Source organism: Aulonocara stuartgranti (genome assembly GCF_965226115.1).
Source record: "Aulonocara stuartgranti genome assembly, chromosome: 22".
Lineage (NCBI taxonomy): Eukaryota > Metazoa > Chordata > Actinopteri > Cichliformes > Cichlidae > Aulonocara > Aulonocara stuartgranti.
The window spans coordinates 35,749,359-35,773,258 of NC_138957.1; the positions used below are offsets into that span (position 1 = coordinate 35,749,359).

At 41.1% G+C, this 23,900-nt stretch overlaps 1 protein-coding gene across 4 annotated transcripts in view; it reads right to left on the minus strand.

Annotated features, from left to right (window-relative positions):
- Positions 1-2,704: 2,704 nt before the first annotated feature.
- LOC309699506 (ectonucleotide pyrophosphatase/phosphodiesterase family member 3) overlaps positions 2,705-23,900 on the minus strand; it is a 39,879-nt gene continuing 18,683 nt past the window's right edge. For all 4 annotated transcript variants that reach the window (XM_082522554.1, XM_082522553.1, XM_082522552.1 and 1 more), the window contains 8 exons: positions 21,954-22,126; positions 19,365-19,410; positions 18,773-18,927; positions 16,420-16,561; positions 10,255-10,332; positions 7,545-7,677; positions 5,979-6,135; positions 2,705-4,494 (listed from right to left, as the gene is read on the minus strand). In XM_082522554.1, coding sequence (XP_082378680.1) covers positions 4,321-4,494; positions 5,979-6,135; positions 7,545-7,677; positions 10,255-10,332; positions 16,420-16,561; positions 18,773-18,927; positions 19,365-19,410; positions 21,954-22,126 — 1,058 coding nt within the window. In that variant the 3' untranslated portion in view covers positions 2,705-4,320. The remainder of the gene's footprint in view (positions 4,495-5,978; positions 6,136-7,544; positions 7,678-10,254; positions 10,333-16,419; positions 16,562-18,772; positions 18,928-19,364; positions 19,411-21,953; positions 22,127-23,900) is intronic.

The following is a 23,900-nucleotide window of genomic DNA, read 5'->3' on the forward strand; positions in this document are numbered from 1 at the left end:
AAAAGGGTAACACCACCTGGGTCTGGGTGCAGTTCCCCCCTCCAGGGGCAAGGGTACCTAGACCCGGTTTGTAGAGTACACTTGGGGGAGTGTGATCGTGTGTACAGCGTCTCTTTATGTCTGTCTCCATGTTGGTTGAGTGTGGAGTAAGTGCATATGAGAGCATGAGGGTGGGAATGGATGTTTGTATCTGTGTGTGCCTGTATGTCTGTGTCTATATGTCAGGTTGGGTGTCAGACGCCACCTCTCTGGGGACACCTCAGGCCCTCCAAGGTTTGGAGGCCTATCTCGCCCTACCACCACTCCCCCTGCCGGTGGCAGACGCCCTCAGGTGTCGGTGCGTTGGTGGTTCTTTGTGTCTGGGGGTGGGCGTCCAGGTACACACCGGCTCACTCCTTGGCGGCCGCTTATCGGGGCCTGGAGCCTGGGGCTCGCTCGGGCCACTTCAGAGGTGGGGTGCCCCCGGCCTCTTGGCCTGGGGCTCGGTCACTCAGGCACGGCTGGCTGCCGGCGGAGCTCACGGGCGCGTCACTGCAACTCCCCCTGGCTTCTGCCCCGCGGCTGCTGAGTGAGCCCTCATCTGGGACTCTCCTCAGCTCTTTCCGGGACAGTGGCGCAGCTGCCCCTCTGTTGGTCTTCCTTGGTCTCTTGTGTTCTGGGGGCCTCTGGATGTCTGGAGTTTTGATCTCCTCCACACCTGCTTCACACCCTGGAGGACGGGGCTGTGGCCCCCCCACACCCTCTAGCAGATCATTACATGAAGGAACCTTTTAAAAAAACAAGCGCGTCCATGCTCACAGGTGTACACACGGGTGATCACACCCACAAACTACACCCTTTTTGGCTCCTACCTCAAAGCACACTGTGTTCTGTTGATCTTATGTGCTGCACAATAATGTTTAACATTTAGTATTTACTGTCATATTCCCATATATCATTGTGATGTTGTTTATTCTATTACTCTTGTTCTCTTCTGCTTGTTTTCTTTTTTCTTTCTCAGCAGGTGATCCAGGTGATTGATATATGCATTTTTTTTCTCTGCCCGTTCTGTTGGTTTTTGTCTTTTGCCCTTCTCCCCCGTCCCTCTTCTCAGCTGTTTCTCTTTCCCTCTTTCTTTCTCCCCTTCTTTCCCCCAGTCAAGTCTGTCCCGTATTCAGTAAGTGAAAATAAAATAAACAATAAAAGGTGAATCAAATGGACCATTACGGCAAGGCTGGGATGGTCAATTTGGTAAAGTAAATCCGTTGGGCATCTTTCTTTGCCTTTAGACAACAATTCTGATGCAAAAGAGCCAAACGGGACAGGCAAAAAAAAATGAAATAAAATAAAATAAAATTTCGATTATTAAATTTAAGTACCTGGGACACTTTATTTATGTGACTCTTGAAGGATAATGTTGGGTCTAGAATGACCCCAAGATAATTAAATTCTGGAGCTAATTCAAGCTCTGCTCCATCCAGGAATATGTTTGACTGCTTCAAGTTTAAGGAGCGTTTTGAAAAATACATACCGACAGTTTTTGAGGTGTTCAACATTAGGCATGAGTCCTCCAGCCAGCTATGCATTAATGCTAAAGCAGCTGTAAGATCTTTTGCCACCTGCTGGACACTATTTGCTTGCGTATATATAACTGCATCATCCGCATACATTTGAGTAAATATATTTGGACAGACCTCAGGTAAGTTATTGATAAAAAGAGAGAACAATAAGGGCCCTAGAACAGATTCTTGAGGAACCCCTGTATCACAGTCTAAATATGGAGATTTAACCCCATCCAACACCACACACTGTTTCCTGTGTGAGAGATATGAGGCAAACCACTGAAGAGCCTGACTGGAGATATTAAACTGAGTCAATCTGGACAACAATATCTGATGGTTTACAGAGTGGAAAGCCTTCTTCAGTTTCCAGCTAAACATGATGTAGCATGTTCTGACTGAGATTTCTAGAAAAATTCAAACGTACAGCTCTGCTATCACTTCCAACACAAATGAAGACAGAAAACTAAACAGCAGTGACGTTTGTAGGGTTACTGAAGTTGGGCTAGCTGGTATTTAATGATGTGCTACGTGATAGCTAGCGACACAGGCTTGGCTTCTAGAAATCGGGCAGCGATTAATACAAAAAAATTCCATCCAAATATTAAAGACAATCAATTTTGAGCCTCAGTGGATCTGTTAAACCTTAGCACATAAGTGTCAAACTCTGGCCAGCCTAATTACATTTGGCCCGCGAAGCCATACCAAATTACTAGAGCTGGCCTACTGGTATTAAACAGCTAATATATATATCGTTTAGTATTAAGCTTTGCTTGTTCCATATTCAGTCTTTCAGCAAAACCTGTTTGAGTCCATAAGAGAAGATTCATTCTTATATCTGGAGGAAGATTTTTTTTTCAATAAATATTAATGTTAGGCTGCGACTTTGTTCCAGTTTTGAATTTTGGCCCACTGTGTATTTAACCTCCTTTTTCATCTTGTTGAACTTATTTAACCAAAAATAAATCAGGTCATTTGAGCTCTCTTCGAATCCTAGCTAAACATCTAAATCATAGAATCAGAGGTGATGAAAGAAGAGGTGCAAGTTAGGATCTGAGGTTATTGATCCCGTGGTTTTTAGATCCACCTATGGAGACGGTATAGTTTTGCTCCAAAATCTTTCCTCTCGTCTTACTTTTTAGACAAACTTTGTTTAATCTCGCAAAAATCACAAATTTTAAATATAAACAACATTACAAGAATAATCCATAAATATTATGTGTACAGTATTCGATCACTCTGGGATTGTAAATGAATACATTAATTTAAAATGTTACACAACATTTTACTGTTCTCGAAGCATGCTTGCATAACAATATGGCTTTTTTACTGGCAAAAGGCTCTCGGGACTCATAAGATGAGTCCTCAGGGAAGTGTCACCGCGGCATCATTTTACCTTGTCCACTGTAATTTTCTTTCAAAGGTGCTTGGGCTTTTGTAAATTGTTATTTTACTGCATGAGTCATTCAGTAACTACTTTCATTTTTACTTGCAGTCTTATTCACACATTCACAGAGCTGTAGAGTAATCCATCTTCCAGAGAAATCCACTGTGATGACAGCAGCACTGCTTCAACGGCAATAATAATAATGACCACCACACAGGTGACTGTTGATGTATGCTATACCAGTAAAGGTTATTTCAAGTCACTCCTCCACACATTACTGCCCTTCACTAGAAGACTGTCCTTGTACTTTTGAGAACAGCTTATAAGTCTGTGAGCAGGAAATTACCCTGTGTCAGTACCGATGAAGAGTGGAATTTGGATGACCCCTTCAGGCAGGAATACCCCTTCATTTTGATGTAGCAGGTGAATAAACATCCAAACCAAGAGAACTGTAATGTGTCATCAGCAAGGGACCGGGCTCCAGAGTTTTTATCCTGAACGCCATTTTTATCCATTCTGCAGCCACAAATACAGTGAGTAACTTTGTTTTTACTTGTGTGATTTTTCCTCTTGTTAGACCACTAATCACATGCTTGCCCTGAGCCAAACATTTAAAAATGTTGTGAGCATCAGCAGCAAAATGTTCATGCTGTGGTTGTGTTTCCTGTAGAATTTGGTGCAAGTTGGACATGTGTGGTATTCGAGGTGTGTCACAGTAAGGGTTTTGTCTCTGAATCAAAAATGCTGTTTGTGCTAGTAGATAATGTGTCATCTTCTACATTTCGGTTATTCTCTTCCAAACGGTTGAGGCAGACTGTGACCCACCCATGAAACGTTACTGAGAGGACTTGTGACTTGCACCCTCGTTGGATTTTTACTCACATATACTTACATATTTGCAAAAATATCTCTACTTCTATCCCAGAGTGTGGAAACACAGGTGTTCTGTGTGAAACTTTAAATTGAACATCTTTAATTTTAATTAAAGACAGACTTAATTTAATTTTTTCCATCCCAGAATTATGAGTAAAAAGTCTGAGTTTTTTAGTCTCCTTTTTCAGTGGAGACAGAACAAGTCACTTGGATGAGCAATGGAAGGTTTCTCGCACTGAAAACTTCCAGATCAACAGAACCACCTTCTTGGTCCCCCTGCCTGAATGACTGAGCAGGCAGTCAGTTTATCCAATAACAAACCCAAAATCTCTGCGATAGGAGAGAATATAATACTGTATATTATAAATAACTTCTTTTAGGATCAGTATGGATGTTTTTTTTCTGTTTTGAGAAGACCCAATGACAATGTTAATTCCTTCAACTTCTACTTTATTCATTGATGAACTGATGACCAGTGCTACCAGTGTCATGACATAACTAAAGGGGTGCTTATGGGTTATTTTATTGTTTTCTGTAAATGGCTGCTGTGGGGCGGGTCTTCACCCTCAGCAGCTCTGGGACTGGTCGGTTGCTACCCTGGTAAAAGTCCAGCCCTGTGAGCCACTCAACATCCCTGACTCGTGCCTGGTGGAACCACATGTGATCTTCAACCCACTGAGATTCTGCTTCTGTACTCTGTGGAAGGAAAAAGGCAAAACAATTAAAAATCATAACTTTGTATGGATGCCATTCACCATTTTTATGAACAGTGGAACTGTTTTGAATGTTGTTTGCGGTAGCTGTATACCAGCTGTCTCAACAGAGCGTTTTTGCAGCTATACAAGTTGATTAAAGCTTAGTGAGCCATGATGACGATGGACATCTTTGGCAACAATGTCTTATATCTTCATTAATTTATTATGGTAATTGATCAGCACTATTTTACTGTATTGAATTAAAAGAAAGTACTTAGTACTTTCAAGCTATTTAGAGGGTTGAGTGTTTTGGACACTTCTGGGTTCATTCAGTCATCATTCAGTCATTTTTTTTTACAACAATCTTAGAGTAGGTTTCTGTGTTCATGGTCCATAGCAAGTGGGTTTTCAAAATAATTCAACATAAATCGAATGAATATGACTTGTCAGTAAAAAGTACATCCACACAACTTGGGAGCATTTCTGCCAATACAACAAACAAATAGTTTCTATTATCTTTGGGAGATAAAAGCTTGTAACACATTATGTTATTCCATCACAAAGTCCCTCACTCCTCCGAGGCGCAAGACCTGCTTGAACTCATGTTAGCCAGCTAACTAGCATAAAGGAATATTTAAGCCAGTTCTTGATATTTAGCTAATTTTGGACTCTGAACAGCTGGAATCAAACATCTGTCTGATGTGTGTTCTTGTTTCTTTTTTCAGAACATCTGATTAACGTGAGCTACTTCCTGCTTCTCTTTCTCATCAAGGGATCGCCTCAAAAGGTAGAGCTGCATATTTCACTAGGCAGATTTTTAAGTCGAGGCATTTTAGATCTTTTGCCCGTCAGGCAAATATGTAAACCACTACATTACAGTATGTCTGACTTATGTAATCCAGTTTACCCTCTTATTCTTCTACCTTTCCTGCACCAGGGTACGTTATTTGAAACACTGTATATGTCTTACATTATATAACAAATCCATGTACAAAACATTAAAAATATACTTATATGTGACTATACTTTAGTTTATCACAGAAACACACATTGAGTGTTATATAAGGGTTATTTCATGGCAAACAATGTGATATTTTGTCCTGCAGCAGGAAATGTGGGAGCGAACAACAGTTTCCTGGTATCTTGGCCAAGACTGGTAAATGTTTATAAATGGAAACGATTGAAGAAGAAAAAAAACAAGGAAGAAAAGGGAACTAAAAAACCCCAAAAAAGTTTCAACCTGCTGCAACCATGCTCTCAGTCTACAAATAGACATGAATTGTATTGCCATAGCAAAGTGTTATCGCTATATGGGAACAGAAGACAATGGAGCCTTGTGAATGGGTTGAGTGAGGAATAGTAGACTATCATTCGGAGTCAGTTTCACATTGAGCAATACAAAGTGTTCCAGTCATTTTTCAGGCTGTGGTCACTCAAAGTGAGTACTGTTTTTTCTTTGAAAAACTATGACATCAGGACACTTACTTTGCAACTTTCCAGGTTGTTAGCTCTGTGAGGCAGGAGGAAGGATACAGTCTGCAGCTCGCTGTCACAGGAAGTCACGCTTTGAGCAGAGTCCCTGCAGCTGGTCAACACAATAAAGTAGTGTGTGGGGATGGAGATGTTTGTACCAGGAAGAAACCTAGAGTCCCACAGAAATGCACACAGTCATTAGCAAGCTGATTTTCTAACAGTCACTGTTGACCTTAGCAGTGTGACACAGAGGAGCTCTGTTGGTGCAGATGTGGTGGTCACACAGGATTACTGAATTCCATTTAAATTACAGTTGAACTCCTGGTCTCAGATACAAGCCTGATCTATGAACAACAAACACAAAATCCTACTGCAGAACGAGTAGATGGTGTTACTGCAAGAAAACCTATTAGGCCGTCAGGCGCTTACTGTATGTAGTCCACTGCAATATACGCTATGTTTGCAGTTTTATCCTAAGTTACATATAATGTAACTTTAAGTTACATTATATGTAACTCATGGTTATGCTATTTCTTTTTTTTTTTTTTTTTTTTTTTTTTCTAAATGACATCAGAAACAGCAGTATGCGACATTACGTGATGGCAGAGCTTCAGTTCATCCTTTGTCTTTTTTTTTTTTTTTTTTTTTTTTTTTAAAATAAATAGGACAGGGGGAATGAATGAGAGAAAGAAAGAAAACCAAAGGGGAGAAGAGACGGTGAGAAGGGGGGGGAAGAGAGAGAGAGAAAAAAAAAAGAACTCCTGGGTCACCTGTATGGAGAAAAAAAAAAGAAAAAAAAAATAAAACAAAAAAAACAAACAGAGGAGACAGCAAACAACAAAGAGCAACATAATAATAGGACACACAAGCTTAACACAGTAACTGGGGAGACATAGGGAACACAGCGACATGGGTGACTAGACATGAAAGGTGGGATACAGGGAACAGAGACTAAACACAGGCTAAGATAACTACTAAGGGAGGAAGGACTACAATCAGGAAGAACTAAAGAAAACCAAAACTACCAAAAACAATAACCTAATAATATAATTACAACGTACATCAAAAAGTTTTAAAATGCATTTTTTTAAATGAAAAACAAGGGAATTATCCTGATTGAACCATGATCTGTGTGAAGAACACCATTACACCAAATGTTGATTGGAATGGTGAGTAATGGAGTTAATGACGAGATAAACAGTGTTTAATGGGATTCTTTTGGTTTCTGACACTTTTAGATAAGTAAACATGCCCCGGGTCAAATTGGTGTTCCTGAGAAGCGAACACAACACGAGGGTTAAAACCTTTCAGCATCTTTGTTCAGAAACACACACCGTTTTTACTGTCCTCCCTCAGATTCGCTCTCATTTCTAATTTTGTGGAAAAGGGTAAAAAAGACAGAGTTCCCATTTAATTTCTTTACTTATTTGGGATGGATAGTGTGGGTTAGCACCAGGCCAGTTGGTTTTGGTCTTTTTGTTAAAAAGCATTAAGATATTTGCACAATATCACAACTCAGTCTATATTGATGGAATTTTCAAAAGAAAATATTATCATTGGACTAGAAATAAAACTTACTGCTGGATCTGCTCTGGAGTGTCAAATTGTCCGTCATAGTTGTAATCAAACACTGGACCCAATACCACATTCATGCCATTGTAAATGGAGGCATATTTCTTAAGCAGTGTGTTGTGGAAATAGTCCCAGATCCCTGAAAAAGAAGAGAAGATAGAGAAGTGAAGGCACAAAAGGAGGAAATGTCGTTTTTTCTTAGTCGTGGTCATTGTGAGATTCTTTTGTTTTTGTTTCTTTGTTTATTGATTTGTTTTTGAATGACTTATGTCTTTGTTTGGGGGTTTCTTTGGAAATATTTTAAGATTGCTATTTTCCTTTTGTCACGGCTGCAGCAGTCGTGTGGCGTGGTGAGAAAAGGATCCAAAATGCAGGTACTGGCTGGGGTGCGAGCGAGCGTTTATTTGTAGTGAAAGCAGAGTACAAAAGCAGAAAGGGCAACAAAACCTAAACTGGGGAAAACTAAAGAACCTGAAACCACACACACGGCATGAGGAGCGAATATGGCAGAGAGACGCAGAAATTACACCAGGTTACACAGACGACGCGACAAGGAACACAGGCAGGCACACACTATGGCTGTATCCCAACTCAGGGTCTGCAGCCTTAAAGGCCGCATTTCAAGGCCGATTACGTCACAGCGGTGCGCCGAACGCTGTCCCAATTCAAAGGCTGCTCGAAATGCAGCCCTCAAATGCGTCCTTCATTTCCCTGAATTTTAAGGCTGTGGCAGTGTAGACTTCGTGGCCCAACATATCCCAGAATGCATAGCGCGGCGGTGGGTGTGGATAATTTTGCCTGAAAAAAACGGCGGATGAGGGGCAGCCGAAGAGTAAACTTTAAGTAAGTACTGAATATTATGTCACTTATTTATGTGCAAATGTTTAATAACGAAGAACATTAAAACATTACTGTTGGCCACATGTCGGCAAAGTCATGTGACATTAGTGACGTTTGTACTAACTTGGTTTTAAAGCCTTTACTTTAAAATATACGCCGTTCAAAAGCTGAGCTTAATCTCACAGAGAATGATCAAAGCTCATGTAGAAACAAACAAACAAACAAAAGATTTTCTCCTTCATTTCTGTCAAACAAAGCTGTATGACACGTTTCCAGCTGTTAGTCTCATGGTTGCTAGGCAACCTGGGCAGCGCAACGGAGGCTAGACTGTCCCATTTCACAAGCCTCACACTTCCGGCCTTAACAGTCTTTGAGTACGCGGCCCTTGAGGATCGTTGAGGCTGCGTACTTTAAGGCTGCAGACCCTAAATTGGGAGACAGCCTATAAATACACAGAAGGTAAGGAGGGAACGACACACCAGAGGGGAACACAGCTGAATCTAATTAAACACGACGGGACACAGACCTTCAAAGTAAAACAGGAAACTCAAACTGTTTTACAAACACAAACTCAGGGACGCAAAGTCCACGAGGGGGAAGAACACAGGTGGGATAATTAAAACACTGAACACCAGAACCAAACCCAACAACAAATACAAAAGCAGAAGAAACTAGAACAACGATAAAGTCAAAACGCTTGGTCACCGACCCTGGACCATGACACCTTTGTCATTATCACTTCCTCCAGCAGTCGGCTCGTATTCTAAGTTAATTTACTCTGTTTATATTCTAGATGCATCCAAGGGTCTTGCTTTTATGTAATGTGTATTTGTTACCTCAGCCGTATGTCCGTGTCTGCAGTGTTGGGAAGGTTACTTTAAAATGTATTCCACTACAGATTACAGAATATATGCCCAAAATGTATTTTGTAACGTATTACTTAACATATTAACATGCTTTTTACGAGCACATGAATGTACTATTGCTGTGTGATTTATTACTATTACCAATACCAACTAGATTTTTCGTGTTTTGTTTGGGTTTCCACCAGCGTGGAATTACCAAAAATAGAGAGGGCATAGCCGAACATATGAATATTACCATGGTAAATGCAACGGTTTCAGTTACTCATATTTTGTATTTTAATTATGTAACACCGGTACATGTATTCTGTCTGTCTGTTGTCGCTGCGTGCTATCTTCATGTCTTTGTGTTGTGTTCTCTTTCTTCCTTGTAACTTGTGCGTAGTTCTGTTCCTTTGTCTTATCATCTGTAATGATCCCCAGCTGTGAACCCATGCAGTCTACACTCTGTTTGTCTGTCCTCTTAGAAGATTTTTATTGATTTCCAGGACTTCATGTGCAGCTACACAAGATCTCGTTAAAGGCTGAATGAAAAGAATTGTTTCTCTGGTGCTCTCTACGAGGCAGAAGAGATTAAAGCAGAGACTTTGGTTTCCAACTCCAAAGACTTTAAAGACTGTGTTTTTGTTCCTGAGACAACAGAGTTTTTGGAGAATGAGCTGAACAATAATAAAAGTAACAGAGTGCTTTGTCTCGCAGACCACAAATCAAACATTGTCCGGTGTTTTAGAGATGGCCCGTGATAACGTGGTTTCTGACTGCAGCTGTGGCCCCCTGGGGAGTCCTGAGTCAGAACAGCTGCACTCTGCCTTCCACGCTGTCACCTTATGTTCTTAGGACCCTCTGACTCAGGTGAACTTCCCTTCCATGTCTTTTTGATCTGTATTATTTTGCAATAATTTTATGTTCAGCAATGAAGTTGTTTTGTTGGTGTTAAGTTACATGTTTTCTTTACAACCTCCAATAATATTGTGCATTACAGCTTTTTCAGTAACATTTAATGTTGCACTTACTCTTAAACTCGGGGTACATTGGTACCACATTACTCATCAGTAAAGCATCATACTGCTGGTCCGTCGTTGTATTAAGATCTGCAAAAACACAAAAGGAAATAAGGACTTTTAGAGGGTAACAGAAGGTGAGAGGCAGTACCACATCAGACATAATTCAGACAGTCTTCAATAGGAATCCCTGGAGAAATTCTGTTGCAGTAATGATGATGGTTGCCCTACTCCTGCATGTAAAACAACGTGAGGTTCAGTAGTTTCACACAACTACCAAATTTCAGAAGATGTAGCTAAGTGTTCTTAATATTTAATTGCCTTTCTGTAATAACATGAATTATCATGTTTACCAAACAGTGAAATCGTGATCATCTTAAGCTTTCCTGTGTACAGTAGAAGTAGAATATGACATTTTGGGGAGAAAACAATGTTTTTAAAGTGATTTTAACAGATTTGAGTGGCAAGCCTACACATGCAGCCGCTAGCCACCCTTACTCACAGCTCAGTAGAATAAAGGATGCTTACAGCTGGAACCAGGCTGCAACAGGGATCAGGGATCACTGACTGTTTTAGGTACTTGTTCAGATTAAATAGAGCAAGATACAAAGTATTAAAACATGTTAAAAAGACAACAGCCTCGATAAATGCAGAGTAGTTTGGACCCAGAAGCAGGGTTCATCAGGTCATCACTAAAAGACCGGATATCCCACCTGCTGTGAATGTTTTAATGCAGTACAGGTGTTATTATCATCACATGTCACAACCTGTTTATGACAGTTAAAATAAATAACATTTATATAAGAAAATTGTCTTGTGTAAACTGTATATGGTGTTAAATAGGCCTATACTACTGTACTTTATTGTCCGTCATAGGGGTGGTACTTCGAGAGCCATATATTTTATGAGGTGGTATTTATTGTGAAAAGTTTGAGAACCACTGTTTTACAGAAGTCAATGCATCTGGCTCAGGAAATGGATGACTCATGTAGTTTCCACTGAAGCCAGTGCCTGGTTGTTGTTCTGTCTATTTGTGAAGGCCACATAATGACCTAACTAATGTTTGTGGACTGTGTTCTTGGGCCAATTAGAGCAAAACAAGAAAGCTAAAGCACTTCAATAGTTCCATTTCATTGTTTCAGCTCTTTTTGTTATCATTTCTAATAAAGTTTGTTGGCATTTGGAGTTTTTGCTGTACTGTAAATAGTTCAGTCTCCTGACAGCTCTGCATTCACTTTGACTCCTTGCATGCAACCAAACTCTGGGCAAAGGAGAGGAAAATGAGTCTAAACATATTGGAAACTCTAAATGTAAAGTTTCACATTTCACTAAATATGTTTCTGATGCCAGTGATGCATTAAGAATGCAAACATTAAGAACAAAACACCTGATTCAGATCTGCATCTTTCATCACTCGACTAAAACACTTTGAGCTAATCCCCCGGCCTGCAGAGAATGATGATAAGGATGGCCGAGTGACAGTCTCTGCCATTGTCGGAGCAGTTAAGCAATTATTAATTCACTGCAGCTGTACTGAGTTCTCACACATTGTATCAGATACTGTTACAGATAAACAATGACCTCTTCCTGCTACACTCAGCTGGACAGAGAAGTACATCTGGTTGGTATGTGGAAGTAAGACCAGACAAAAAATGATTTCTCTAAATGTCTCCCTCTTGCTTCATCAGCCTGTTTTCCTCCAGTTCGTGCTGGGTTTGCATGCTTTACCGGCTTCCTGTTTTGGAGCCTATCCTAGCTGTCATATCCTCCTGAGAAGCAGCCCATTCATTTATGTCCTGTGTAATGGACATTTGTTTTTGGTCTACGTCTTTTGACTTATTTGGGCCACCCTACCAAGTACTAAATAGAGGATATCCTGGGCTCTCCATTGATATCTCATGTGTTTGGGTGGCCTCTTTAATCTCCAAAGAGGAAGGAAATCACAAAAAAGTTCAATGGAAAGATTCTTTTTTCCTTGATTCTCAGGAGGATCTGGTGAGAGGCAGCACACAAGTGACCCTGAGTCTGTTGCAGGGCCAACAGAGAGAATCAAACAACCATTCAGTTTAACTGTTACCCTACATTAGAGCCACTTCAACCTTCTTTGAACAGACTCTCACAGGATGTGAGAATGTAGTCAGACTGTTTATCAGAGCGAACGTGTGGGTTTTAGAACATAGCATTAGCTGGCATAATGTTGGCTTTTAACCACCTGTTGTTGTCAAACCAGCTTATTTCAACCGTCTGGAAATGGGAGGGTCACATGTCTAACCTCGTGACAATAAGTAATTCTGACAATATTGTGAATAAACAAGCATGTTTATACACGTTTTCATGTGTTAGCAGGTGAGTGCTGTCTCTATCCTCTGGGTTGATAAAACAGGTCTGATGCCTCCTCCTTGAGAATGAAGGTGCATCAAGTTGTTGGAAGATGTGACTACAATATTCAGTCTACATTTATGAGTACAGTGTCCTTTTTTTCTATTAAATAACCTCAAAAAATTACTTGATATGGACACTGGAACCACCAACCATCTCATTCGTATTTAGCTTGTTAGGGCTCTGCCTCCTGAGCCATAGCTACATTGTATCGAGAACTATTATAAAGTATACGTCGGTTACTTTGGTAAGAGAGTTTGTTAAACAGGTTTTCTTAATATATGTTGAGTTCCTCTCTGTCCACCCACAAACTGATTCAATCTTTCTTTCATTTCCTCATTCGTATGATCTTTGCAGCATGATAGCACATGTGCGATCACACTAATTTGAAGAATTTTGTGTCTTTCTCTTAATTTTTTACATTTAAATTGACCACTTGTATGATCAATGTTACTGATGTAACAGCAGAGCAAACTATCATTGGACACTGCACTTCCACTGCACTTGGAAAATTGTGTTTTTCACTCCCATCTACTCCCATACTTGTGGTCATTACATCAAAACTGTGGTAAGTTGATGAAACCCTGAATTATATTCAATTCAATATTGTTTATACAGCACCGAATCACAACAACAGTCGCCTCAAGGTGCTTTATATTGTAAGGTAGAACCTACAATAATACATACAGAGAAAACCCAACAATCATATGACCCCCTATGAGCAAGCACTTTGGAGACAGTGGGGAGGAAAAACTCCCTTTTAACACCTACAGCATGTTCTAATCGCTCTAATAGGATATTATGGTCGACAGTATCGAACGCTGCACTGAGGTCTAGCAGGACAAGCACAGAGATGAGTCCACTGTCAGAGGCCATAAGAAGATCATTTGTAACCTTCACTAAAGCTGTTTCTGTGCTGTGATGAGCTCTGAAACCTGACTGAAACTCTTCAAATAAACCTCTGCAGATGATCTGTTAGCTGTTTGACAACTACTCTTTCTGTCATGGTCCCTGTGCCTCACCAGCTGATCCTGTATTAGGCAACATGTTTTCTCTCTCTCTCTCTCACCTGCCGGGGCGGTGCTCATTATGGGCTCCCGCCCCTGGCCCACGCACCTGCTGCCTATCGGGATGATCACAAGGCCGATTTAAGACAGCAGCACTGTGTCACTCGTCGCTGGATCGTTGAGCTATCAGCGTCAGTCGCTCAGTAGTTTGTGAATCAGAATCTGTGAGTTCTTTCCGTCTGTTCGCCTCTAACTAAAGTTTCCTTGTACAGATCTTTCCCGGCCCTTTCCCTGCCTGCCTGTCATCCCGTGGACGAGTGAGTGGATTTGTGTTTCCCCAGTGTGGGGAGTGAAGAGAGAGAGCCTTTGGAGGGCGTCTGGTTCCCGTCTTTCCCCTCACATACCCCGGAACCCTGGACCCCCCTCCCCTCCCTCCAGCATGTTGTAAATAGCATCACCTGGTGTCGTTGTGTCAATAAACTGATTGTTAACTCTGTAAAGATTCCCGGTCTGCGCCTGAGTCCGTTAACTAAAACGTGACACTTTCAAGGATGTTTGATATAAAGGAAGGTTGGAGATTGGCCTATAATTAGCTAAGACTGCTGGGTCTAGAGATGCTTTTTGAGTAAAGGTTTAACTACTGCCAGCTTGAAGGCCTGTGGTACATAGCTGATTATTAGAGATAGGTTGATCATATTTAAGATCGAAGCATTAATTAATGGCAGGACTTCTTTGAGCAGTTTTGTAGGAATGGGGTCTAAAAGACACGTTGATGGTTTGTGTAGTTCAGGATTTGTTCTAAATGCTGAGATGAATATTGTTTTTGTTGGGTTTCTGAAATGAGTGAAATTGGTTGTATAAAAATGGTGACATACCCAGTTCACCTAAAAGCTATAGAGGAACTAAAAGTAAGTAAATTTTTAGACAGCAAATGCATCTAGTGAGATCTACTTGTGTTATTTCTTAAAAAATATACATCATCATAAATGTAGCACAAACATAGCAACAATATATTGGATATTGCCACAGTTTTCTATATCACTTTATAGTAATTCAGTTTAAAGCATTTTTAGACATTTTCAGACTAGAAATTGTAAATATGTAGATTTGTTTGTTTTATGACCATAAAGCAGTTTTACTATTGTAAATCTCTAAGCCTCAGAAAGCCTCTGTCTCATTCTTGCTCTCTAAAGCCTAAAGAGGAATTATGGATTTGATCAACTGGTCCCTTCATGCAACTGACACTCTTTTCAGGGAGGAGCCTGGGACACTGGGGCTCTGCGCACAGCGTCTGCAGGTCGGGGCTGTCACTTTCATCTTTACGCAGGACTGTACGCTGTCGTCTGTGAGGCGTGAGCGGTGTTTGTTTGTAACATAGTTAACGCTGGAGAACAGCTGCTGACATAATGTGGATCCGAAGATCCATAACTGGCCTACCTGGGGTTGAAAGTCTCGATAAATGCACGGCGTTTCGGCGGGTACACCGGCTTCAGCGAGTGTGACTCTTATTTTGAGCGATGAAAAATAATAAAATATAATTTTATTTTTATATTTCAAAATCACAGTAATCTTCCAATTTAGAACTACAAGTTAAAAAGAACTAACATAAATGAAATACACTTCAGCTAAATACTTCTAATTTATTCTCCCAAACCACGCGGAGCTGCACTATACGGACTAAAGAGCCGCAGGTTGCCGACCCCTGGAACAGGCCTATGTTCAGTTTTTGCTTCCTGTAGTCTTGTTTGTCAGATTCAGCTGTGCTCCCTGGCGTTTCCTGTCTCTGCAATCGCCTGGTGTGTACATATTATCCGAGTCTCTGTGTTCTTTGTCGTGTTGGCTGTGTCTTTCCTTGTGAGTTGTAGTTTTGGATTATTTGTTTGTGAGTTCAAGCGAAGTCGTTTTTGAGTTTTACTCCTCGTCTCGAGATTTCTGCAGGTTTGGTCTTATTGGACATCATCACAATGTTACACACAATGTATTATATTTGTGCCAGTGTCAGAAATGTAACAGTGTCAGTAACAATTCATAAATGTTTTTTTTAAGTTTGTGTTTTTCCTATTTTTTTAAATATACTTCTAATATGTACGCACTTATAAAAACATAAACCCTAAATGGGCGAAGAACCAAATATGGTGCCTAAATAAAATGAAACATTTAGAAAAAGTCACACGGGTAAAGTGCTGCTCCCATAATAATTTAGAATTTGCATGTATATTAATGAGTGTCCTATAAATGCTTAACTTGTATATTCCACAGTCGCAGCACGGTGACACATTTCTCAGTCCAGAGTGATAATAGCACTAAAATGGTTTGTAGACCTCATTGTTGTTGGTTTCAGTCATCACTCATGGTGAGCACTGTGTCAGCCTTTCCAGTAACCCCCCCCCCCCCCGAATTCTTAAACCTTGAGTTGAGTTAATCAAGGTTTATGGTTAGACTCAGACTTTGTTGAACCTGGTTTGTAGAACAGGATCCAGCACACAATGATCAAGACATCAAGAGTGAGTCAGTGTGTGCTTGATCGTTGTGTCCAAGTTTAGACGAGTTTGGAAAATGGTTTATAGACACATTTGTGGGGAATGATGTGTGGGGGAGTCTGGAAAGAGTGTAACTGCGATGGAAATGCCCATCTTATTATAATCTATAAGAAAATGTTTAGACAGAACATTACTGGGGTAGTGACTCTGTGAGTACTCATGTGGTCCCTCAACGCTGACTCCAGGTTGACTGGAGGTCAGTTAGCGTGCTTGTTGTGTCAGTTAGGATTTATGTGAGGATGGGTACGTACTGGGTGGGTACAAAAAGGCTGAATGCAGGTTTCCAGCAGCAGTATACCGGTACTGATCACATCTGGGACTCTGAGATGCTGAAATTCTCACATCAGCCCGAAAACAATCTGGTGTGACTGAAGGCAACGGGTCCAGGTTATTCTACAAGAATATGAAACATGCTTTAGTCATTTCAATTACAATTTCATTTCATTAACAGTTATTTTCAAATATTTCTGCCAAAGGAAAAATAGAAATCATGTCTAAAAACTGGTTATCACAAACACTTTGCTGCTTCAGTCTTTTATAGCAAACCAAGCACAGGGAGTACAACCACAAAGTGACCCACAGTTCTATTTCAGGAACATGTATTTTAAATGTATGTAAATTGTGAGGGTTTTACTTTGCCAGTTTTTCAACTTGTGCATGCTAGGGTTCACACAGAAGGAGCAGCGCCTCTTCAAGACATGTTGAGGAGCTAATTTAGCCATTAAACTCAGCTGTGTTGGCTCAAGGACACATCTAAAACCTGCAGGACACCGGCTCTCGAGGCCTGGAGTTCCCCACCCCTGAACTAGGGAAAGCATTATGTCAATTAGATGTCTCCACAAAGATACGAAAACACAGTGTGTGTGTGTATGTGTCAAACTGGACTGTGGTAGGAAGAGATCCAACGCTTCATGTTTGAACAGTCCGAGTGGAAGATCATTAGCCAAACTTCATCCACGCTGCATTTCTACTGTTGTTTAAATCATCACTTTTAAGGTGACAAAATCTGTGCATCATTATCATAAAATAATGAAACATTTCTCTCTGTTATTAGATCACTTTTTAATTTTCTGTTTGCATCATACATCATGTATCGTTTATATAGTGTATAATGTTGTAGCTGTCTGTATTTCTAAGAGATGCCAAAGAGGCACCTCTGCATCTGTTATTGGTTACAATTATGTAACTGCAGTGATATCATGTTTCTTGAATATTGCATTAGTTGACTTCATATTTTAAATCTTTATACACGTGTCTTTGCCCTTTTTGGTTTAAGGTAAGAAATATGCCCAAACAAAACAAGCAGCAACACTTAACAACGTGATTCACAGCTTATAACCTGATAGGTCAAGACTGTGATGATTATTGCCGCAACAACTAATAAATAACTACCCGCCAAATTATGTGTTGAGATGGTAAATACATAATTAAATTTGGATGTCTTTAGAGGACTACTAGTGTGCACTTAGCACTTGTTCATAACTAACTATTCAATAGTTCACACATTAAAATATTAAATATTTAGTTTAGGGCGGTTTCACATTTTAGAAACATCAGCTAAAATCTCATCCTAATCCTAAAATAATCACAATTATAAAATGGTGAGTGTATCCAGATTTTTATTCTATAAGAGTGAATAGTTGGAAACAATAATCAGACACATTTCCTCTAAACCCCCCCTTGGAATGAGTCGGAAATTTCAAATGCTGCAAGCTCCTCATATGTTCACACCATCCATGATTTATGTGGAAACTGCATAAATCTTATTCACTGTGAGTCAGTAATTCTTTTTTGTCATATAAGATTTTTCAAAGAGTGATGGAGTTTTATAGAGCTACTGATTATCTATGTGTCTTCACATTGAACTTTTATATCAATCTGAAGCCTAAACTTGTAATCAGATAACTACCCTCCTGTCATGGTCCTGGGTCGGTGACCCAGCGCTTTTAGTTTATCATTTTCTAGATGATTGTTTAAGTTCTGTGTTATTTTCGATCTGCCTCTGAGTCTGCGTCTGTATCTGTCTGTCTATGGTGTCTCCCCATCTGTTTGTGAATCTGTCTGTTTAGTTCAATGTCTTGTCTGGTTCCATGTATCTGAGTTTCCTGTTTTATTGTGAAGGTCCGCGTCGTATGTGAGTGTTCAGTTTACGTTTCCCCTGTCCCGTCAGCCCAGATTCCTCCCAGCTGTGTTGCCCTCCTGTCTCTCATCCCCTGATTACTGGTGTGTGTATTTAAGCCCTGTGTGTTCTCCTGCCTGTTGCCGGTTCGTCTGTGTTCCTCCGTGTCAGTCTGTTCCCCTGTGTTCCCCTGTGTTCCACGGAGTCCTGTTCCTCGTCTGCGTCTCTCTGCTATTCATCATCCGTTGTCATATGCTCCCAGGTCTGTTATTTTAGTTCTCCCAGTTTAGGTGTCTTTAGTTGTTTGTTATGCCCCACTGTTTGTTTGCCACTACACCTCTGTAAATAAAACCACCGGTATCTCATCCACTGCCTGCATCTTGGGTCCTCCTTCTAAATCCACACGGCTCGCCTCGGCAGCCGTGACACCTCCTCCCCAAAAAAAACCCAAAACATTACATCTTATCACCAGTCAATGGACTTACAGGCTTGTCAATGGTGAAAGAGCTCCACAGGGGCATCAGGGCTTTGTGGCTATAGGCGCTGATGAATCCCTCCTGGTAGAGGATGCAATAACTTTGGTCAGGTTGCAGCATCCGGGGTCGACCAAAAAGCGCGTGCTTCTTTTCTGCAGCGGATGCTGAAAAAGAAATGAAGAATAATTGTCTTCATGATGTCTGCACCAGTAAGAGCATTTTCATTAAGACTGTGTTTTTATGCTTTTCCAGTCAGTTAGGGGTCAAATCAGAATTTAAATTAAAGAGCTTGGTAAGAAAAGCTCCTGGACTTCTTTAAGCCCTTTACATTTTCAAGAAACACCCAGTCCAGGAGCTTTTCTTACCAAGCTCCTTAGACTATGATGACCCGGGTGACCGAGAACCTTCACAGGCAGCATTGAGATGCAGGGGAATTTAACAAGGCAGAAAATGTGGAGGCATGCAAGTAAAACATGCCAATGTGATTAGTTTGATCAGATCTCCCTTTGAAGAAAATTGTCATGTAAATCAAAAATCCAGAAAAAAAAGATCTTAGTAGAGAAGAGAATCGTGGAGTCGGGAGCGAGTAGAAATGTCTCACCCTCCTCTGCACTCAGATTCAGTCGTTTGTTGATATCAGTTTCATCCTGAGGGAAGACAACATTTTCCTTTAGTCTAACCTGTAATGCTGCTACACTTTTTTCTACTTTGACATGATTGGAAGGTGAAACAAAGATTCAAAGATAGTAGTGGTAAAGGGATTGGTTCTTATATAATGTGTTCCTGCTCTGACCACTCAAAGCACTTTACACAATTTGTACATTCGCACGAGCACTTTTTTTCTACCCTGTTTCTAAGTGTTTCTAATATCTAAGGATATTTGCAGACTGGGCTCAGAGCACCAGCCTTCCAGTTGGTGACCTGCTCTACCATCTGAGCTACAGCTACCGCGAATATCAGTACACTGAGCCGCTGGCAGTTACAAATCGCAGCCCTTAGACATGGTTAATATCTTTGTGATGGACGTGTCGATCTGTTGATAAGCCAGGCTCCGATCTTTCGTCTTCAGCTTGTTCAGAATGCTGCAGCCCGACTCGTGACAGCCACATAAGTCTTTAAATGGATCAGCTCCTTCGTACTTCTCTGATCTTTTAACAAAAAATACTCCAAGTACAACGCCCAGGTCAGCTGATTAATTGCTTGTGGTTGTTCCGAGAAGCAGACTGAAACAGAGGAGAACGGACCTTTTGCTAAACTTTGGAGCAGTCTGCCTCTTCAAAGCAGGATCTCTCCAACACTTGACATTTTTAAATCCTGTCTGAAAACACATCTTTACTCTGTGACTAGAGCTGCCTTGCCACCCAAACTTGAAGAGCACGACTATGTTGTTATTGCTGGTTTCTTGTAAAACCCGAAGATTTTTCCACCATATGACTGCTGAGCTTCCATTTCTTACTTTTTCCAAACATTTGTCATACCTCTTTCAAAACAGTAGCAGCTTTTAGTTGTGGTAAGCTATTATTTTTAAATATGCGCTGCAGATGTTTAGTCAGCAGCATTGAGGTTTCAGCTGGTGAGAGAGTCCAGCAAGACTTCTAGTTTGAGCGCTGATCCAGAAATCCTCCCTTTAGTCACAGCAGACGGTTATTTGAATCTCACCAACTAACTTGGTGGATGATTTGGCATTTGCACCTCAGAGGAAGTGAAACTGTCATGGTCCTGGGCCATGTTGGCCCAGTATTCTTAGTTTTCTTGTATGTTTGTATTTTGTTCCTTGCTTAGGCCATGTTTTCTGAGTTGCCCTGTTGTGTTGTTCCCTAAGTGTTTTCCCTTCATGGCTTTTACCCCCTGTGTGCCCCTCTGTGTATCTGTGAGCCCTCGTCTCTCCTTATGTTTTATCCCATGCTTCCCCTGCCCATTATGTCTAAGTTCTCCCCGTGCTCTCTCTTCCCCCTGTGTGCCCTCTATGTATTTATGAGCCCTCGTTTCCCTTTGTGGTTGTTTCATGTTTTCCCAGCCCGTTATGTCTGTGTTTTCCCCGTGCTCTCTCTCCTCCTGTCTGAACCTCTGTGCACTTCCTGTTTACTTTGTGACTCTCACGCCCGTACATGTCATGTTCAGTTCACCCCGCCCTGTCTCGTTATGATTATCAGTTTCACCTGTGTTCCCCGTGTGTTCCCACTTTCCTCGTTAACCCTCTGTGTATTTCTGTCTGCGTCTCCCTCTGTTCAGCGTGACGTCGTCCCTCATGTTGTGTGGATCTTCCTGTGCCTTCCTGCGAATGTTAGTTTACTTTTTCCCAGTTAGTTCTGTATTTCCTGTATTCTGCCGTGCCAGCATTAAAGCTGTGTTCTTTAAGTTTATCCCCGTGTCTGTGAGTCTGCATCCTGGGTCCTTCTCCTGCCTGCCGCACAGCGATTCATGACAGAAACAGAATTTTACTTTCAGTGATTCAAGGTTTGGTTGTGGGAGCTTTCTATTTTCAACAAACCATGCAGACCAAATCAAGTACACTGGTGACTAGTTGGATATTGGTCATAGAAAACAGATTGAGGTTTTTTAAAAGAATAAATCACTTCCACCAAAACCACAATAACACATCAAAGATTGAATTCATGGTAACTTCATAGCATCTCAGAAACAAGACTTGTAGACTGCTGGCAGTAATCTAGACCTCGGACAGGATTCAGTGGTAGGCAAAATAGAAAAACAGATTTCCATTCAGATAAAAGTATTTCTAAAAGTTGGCCATATATCATGCTTTAGGGGCTGTGGTGCAGCAAGTTTGACTCTAATAATTTGTGAATAACAGATTTGAAATACAAGGAAATTGTAGATGCATCACAGTAGCCCTAAAAAGGCTGGTGGCTTCTACAACAGGATAATGCCTTTATATCCACCAAAGGTGAGAACCCATTCAGAACATTTCTCCAGAAGTCTGGATGCTTTTTCTTGTGTTCCCCAACTGCATGAAAGTGCATTGCTAAAAAAGCAGACAGCTGCTCTGTGAACTATTATTGCTTTGACTGTTACCATGGAAGTTTGCTTTCATCCAGTCTTGAGCTGCAGTCTGTATTTCTTGTCATATTTTTGAAAATGTTAGGATGCTTTCCACAGACTTAATTCCCACAGAATAATAATGATCATATCATTTTATATATATGCTTTTGAGTGACAGTGATGTACCCACCACCTCACCACAGGAGCATCCCAGGTTGTCTTCAGGGTTTAGGCTGACCAGTGGACACTGAGCGGGCTCACTTTGTTCAGCGGGGTGCACTGGTGTGTAGTAGGGCTGCTGCAATACGTGATTCATGCTGCCGTGAGTTCCATTATTGCTGGAAGGAGAAACCTCGAGGACATCTGCATTAAACAAACATGAATTTATTTTTGTGCCCCTGATGACGGCTGTTTGTTGAGTACCAGATGTGTGCAATTAGTCAGTCTGTTCCCCTTGTCAGGGCAACAAATATTCAAATCTCAACAAAGCTGCTCTCACGTCATATTTACAGACAAGGCCACATGTTTTATTCCCACATGCATTGCTTAATCAATGGTGTTGTGAGGCGCTGTGGTTTAACCCAAACCACAATCTTTTCCTAACCCTAATAGTTTTAAAGGGTTAAACCTAACCTAACATCCAAACAGACTTATTATCCTGTCTCTCAGAAGCCAATATGCCTGCGGCCAAAGGATCAGTGTCTGCTGTGTAACCGTTAAATTACAAGCATCAACAATTGGCTGTTGTGCTACTGGATGTTAACTGGCACTAATTAATAACTCTTCACTTGATTGATGCTTTTAAAGATTCCATACGGGAGACTTTGAATATTACCAGAGCAGCAGACGTGTTGTCATTCAAATTCCTGTTGAATTACCATAATCATTATCTTTACTTATATCTTTAATTATAGGATTAAAGATACGATTTTCTTACAGTAACAAAAAAAAAAAAAATCACCAAAGAAACTAATACGCAAAAACCATAATACTGTGTGTTAACTGTGCTAAATCAGCTAAATTTAAGAATTCATAGCCCTGGATTTTGGAAGCATAAACTTCACATTCTTATAAGATGTACTGTAGTTCAAAATGCAGGAATGAATAACAGCAAGCTGAACAAGGTCCCAGTCTGCATGATCTTTTGTTCCCTGCACATTCAGGAGGGGGGATGACTGTCGTCTATGCTTATGAGCTGAATGACAATTTAGAGTACCCCGCATTCTTGGAGTCCCTGGGTGGTGAGCTTGATGGCGCCCCACCTGGGGGACCCTGTCCTCCTCCTGGGAGACTCAATGCTCATGTAGGCTCTGATAGTGAGACCTGCAGGGATGTGATTGGGAGCCTGCTAGATGTGAACCTGAGCAGTGTCCTGTTACTGGACTTCTGTGCAAACCACAGTTTGTCCACAACAAACCATGTTCAAACATAAGGGCGTCCATAAGCGCACGTGGCACCAGGACACCCTAGGCTGCAGGTCGATGATCGAGTTTGTAATTGTATCAACACATCTGTGGCCACTGATGATGCTCAGGTGAAGAGAGGGGCTGAGCTGTCAACTGATTACCACCTGGTGGCGTGTTGGATCAGGTGGTGGGGGATGATGCTCGACAGATCTGGCACACCTAAAAGTATGGTGATTAAAAGTTGTTGACTTAAACATCGTCGGGCGGTAGAAGGAATACTCCATGGTGGAACCAGAGTCTGGAAACGAGCAAGACAACTCATGAGGTCACTGAGGCAGGTAAACAACTCGATGGTGGCAGAGCCCCTGGGGTGGATGAGGTTAACCCTGAGTTCCTGAAGGCTCTGGATGTTGTTGGGCTGTCTACAATGTTGCATGGAGATCAGCAGCGGTACCTTTCGAGTGGCAGAGTGTGCTCCAACTACAGGGGGATCACACTCCTTTGCCTCCCCGAGAAAGTCTATCCCAGGGTGCTGGAAAGGAGAGTCATCCATTAGCTGAACTTCAGGAAGAACGATGCGGTTTTTGTCCCAGTGACAGAACAGTAGACCAGCCACTATTATATAGATCATTATATCTCATATTATTATATAGAGAGTCCTATAACATTTTGTGGCACTGCAACAGCACTAAACGTTCTGTGTACAAAAATGGTTTGTCTACAAATTTCAG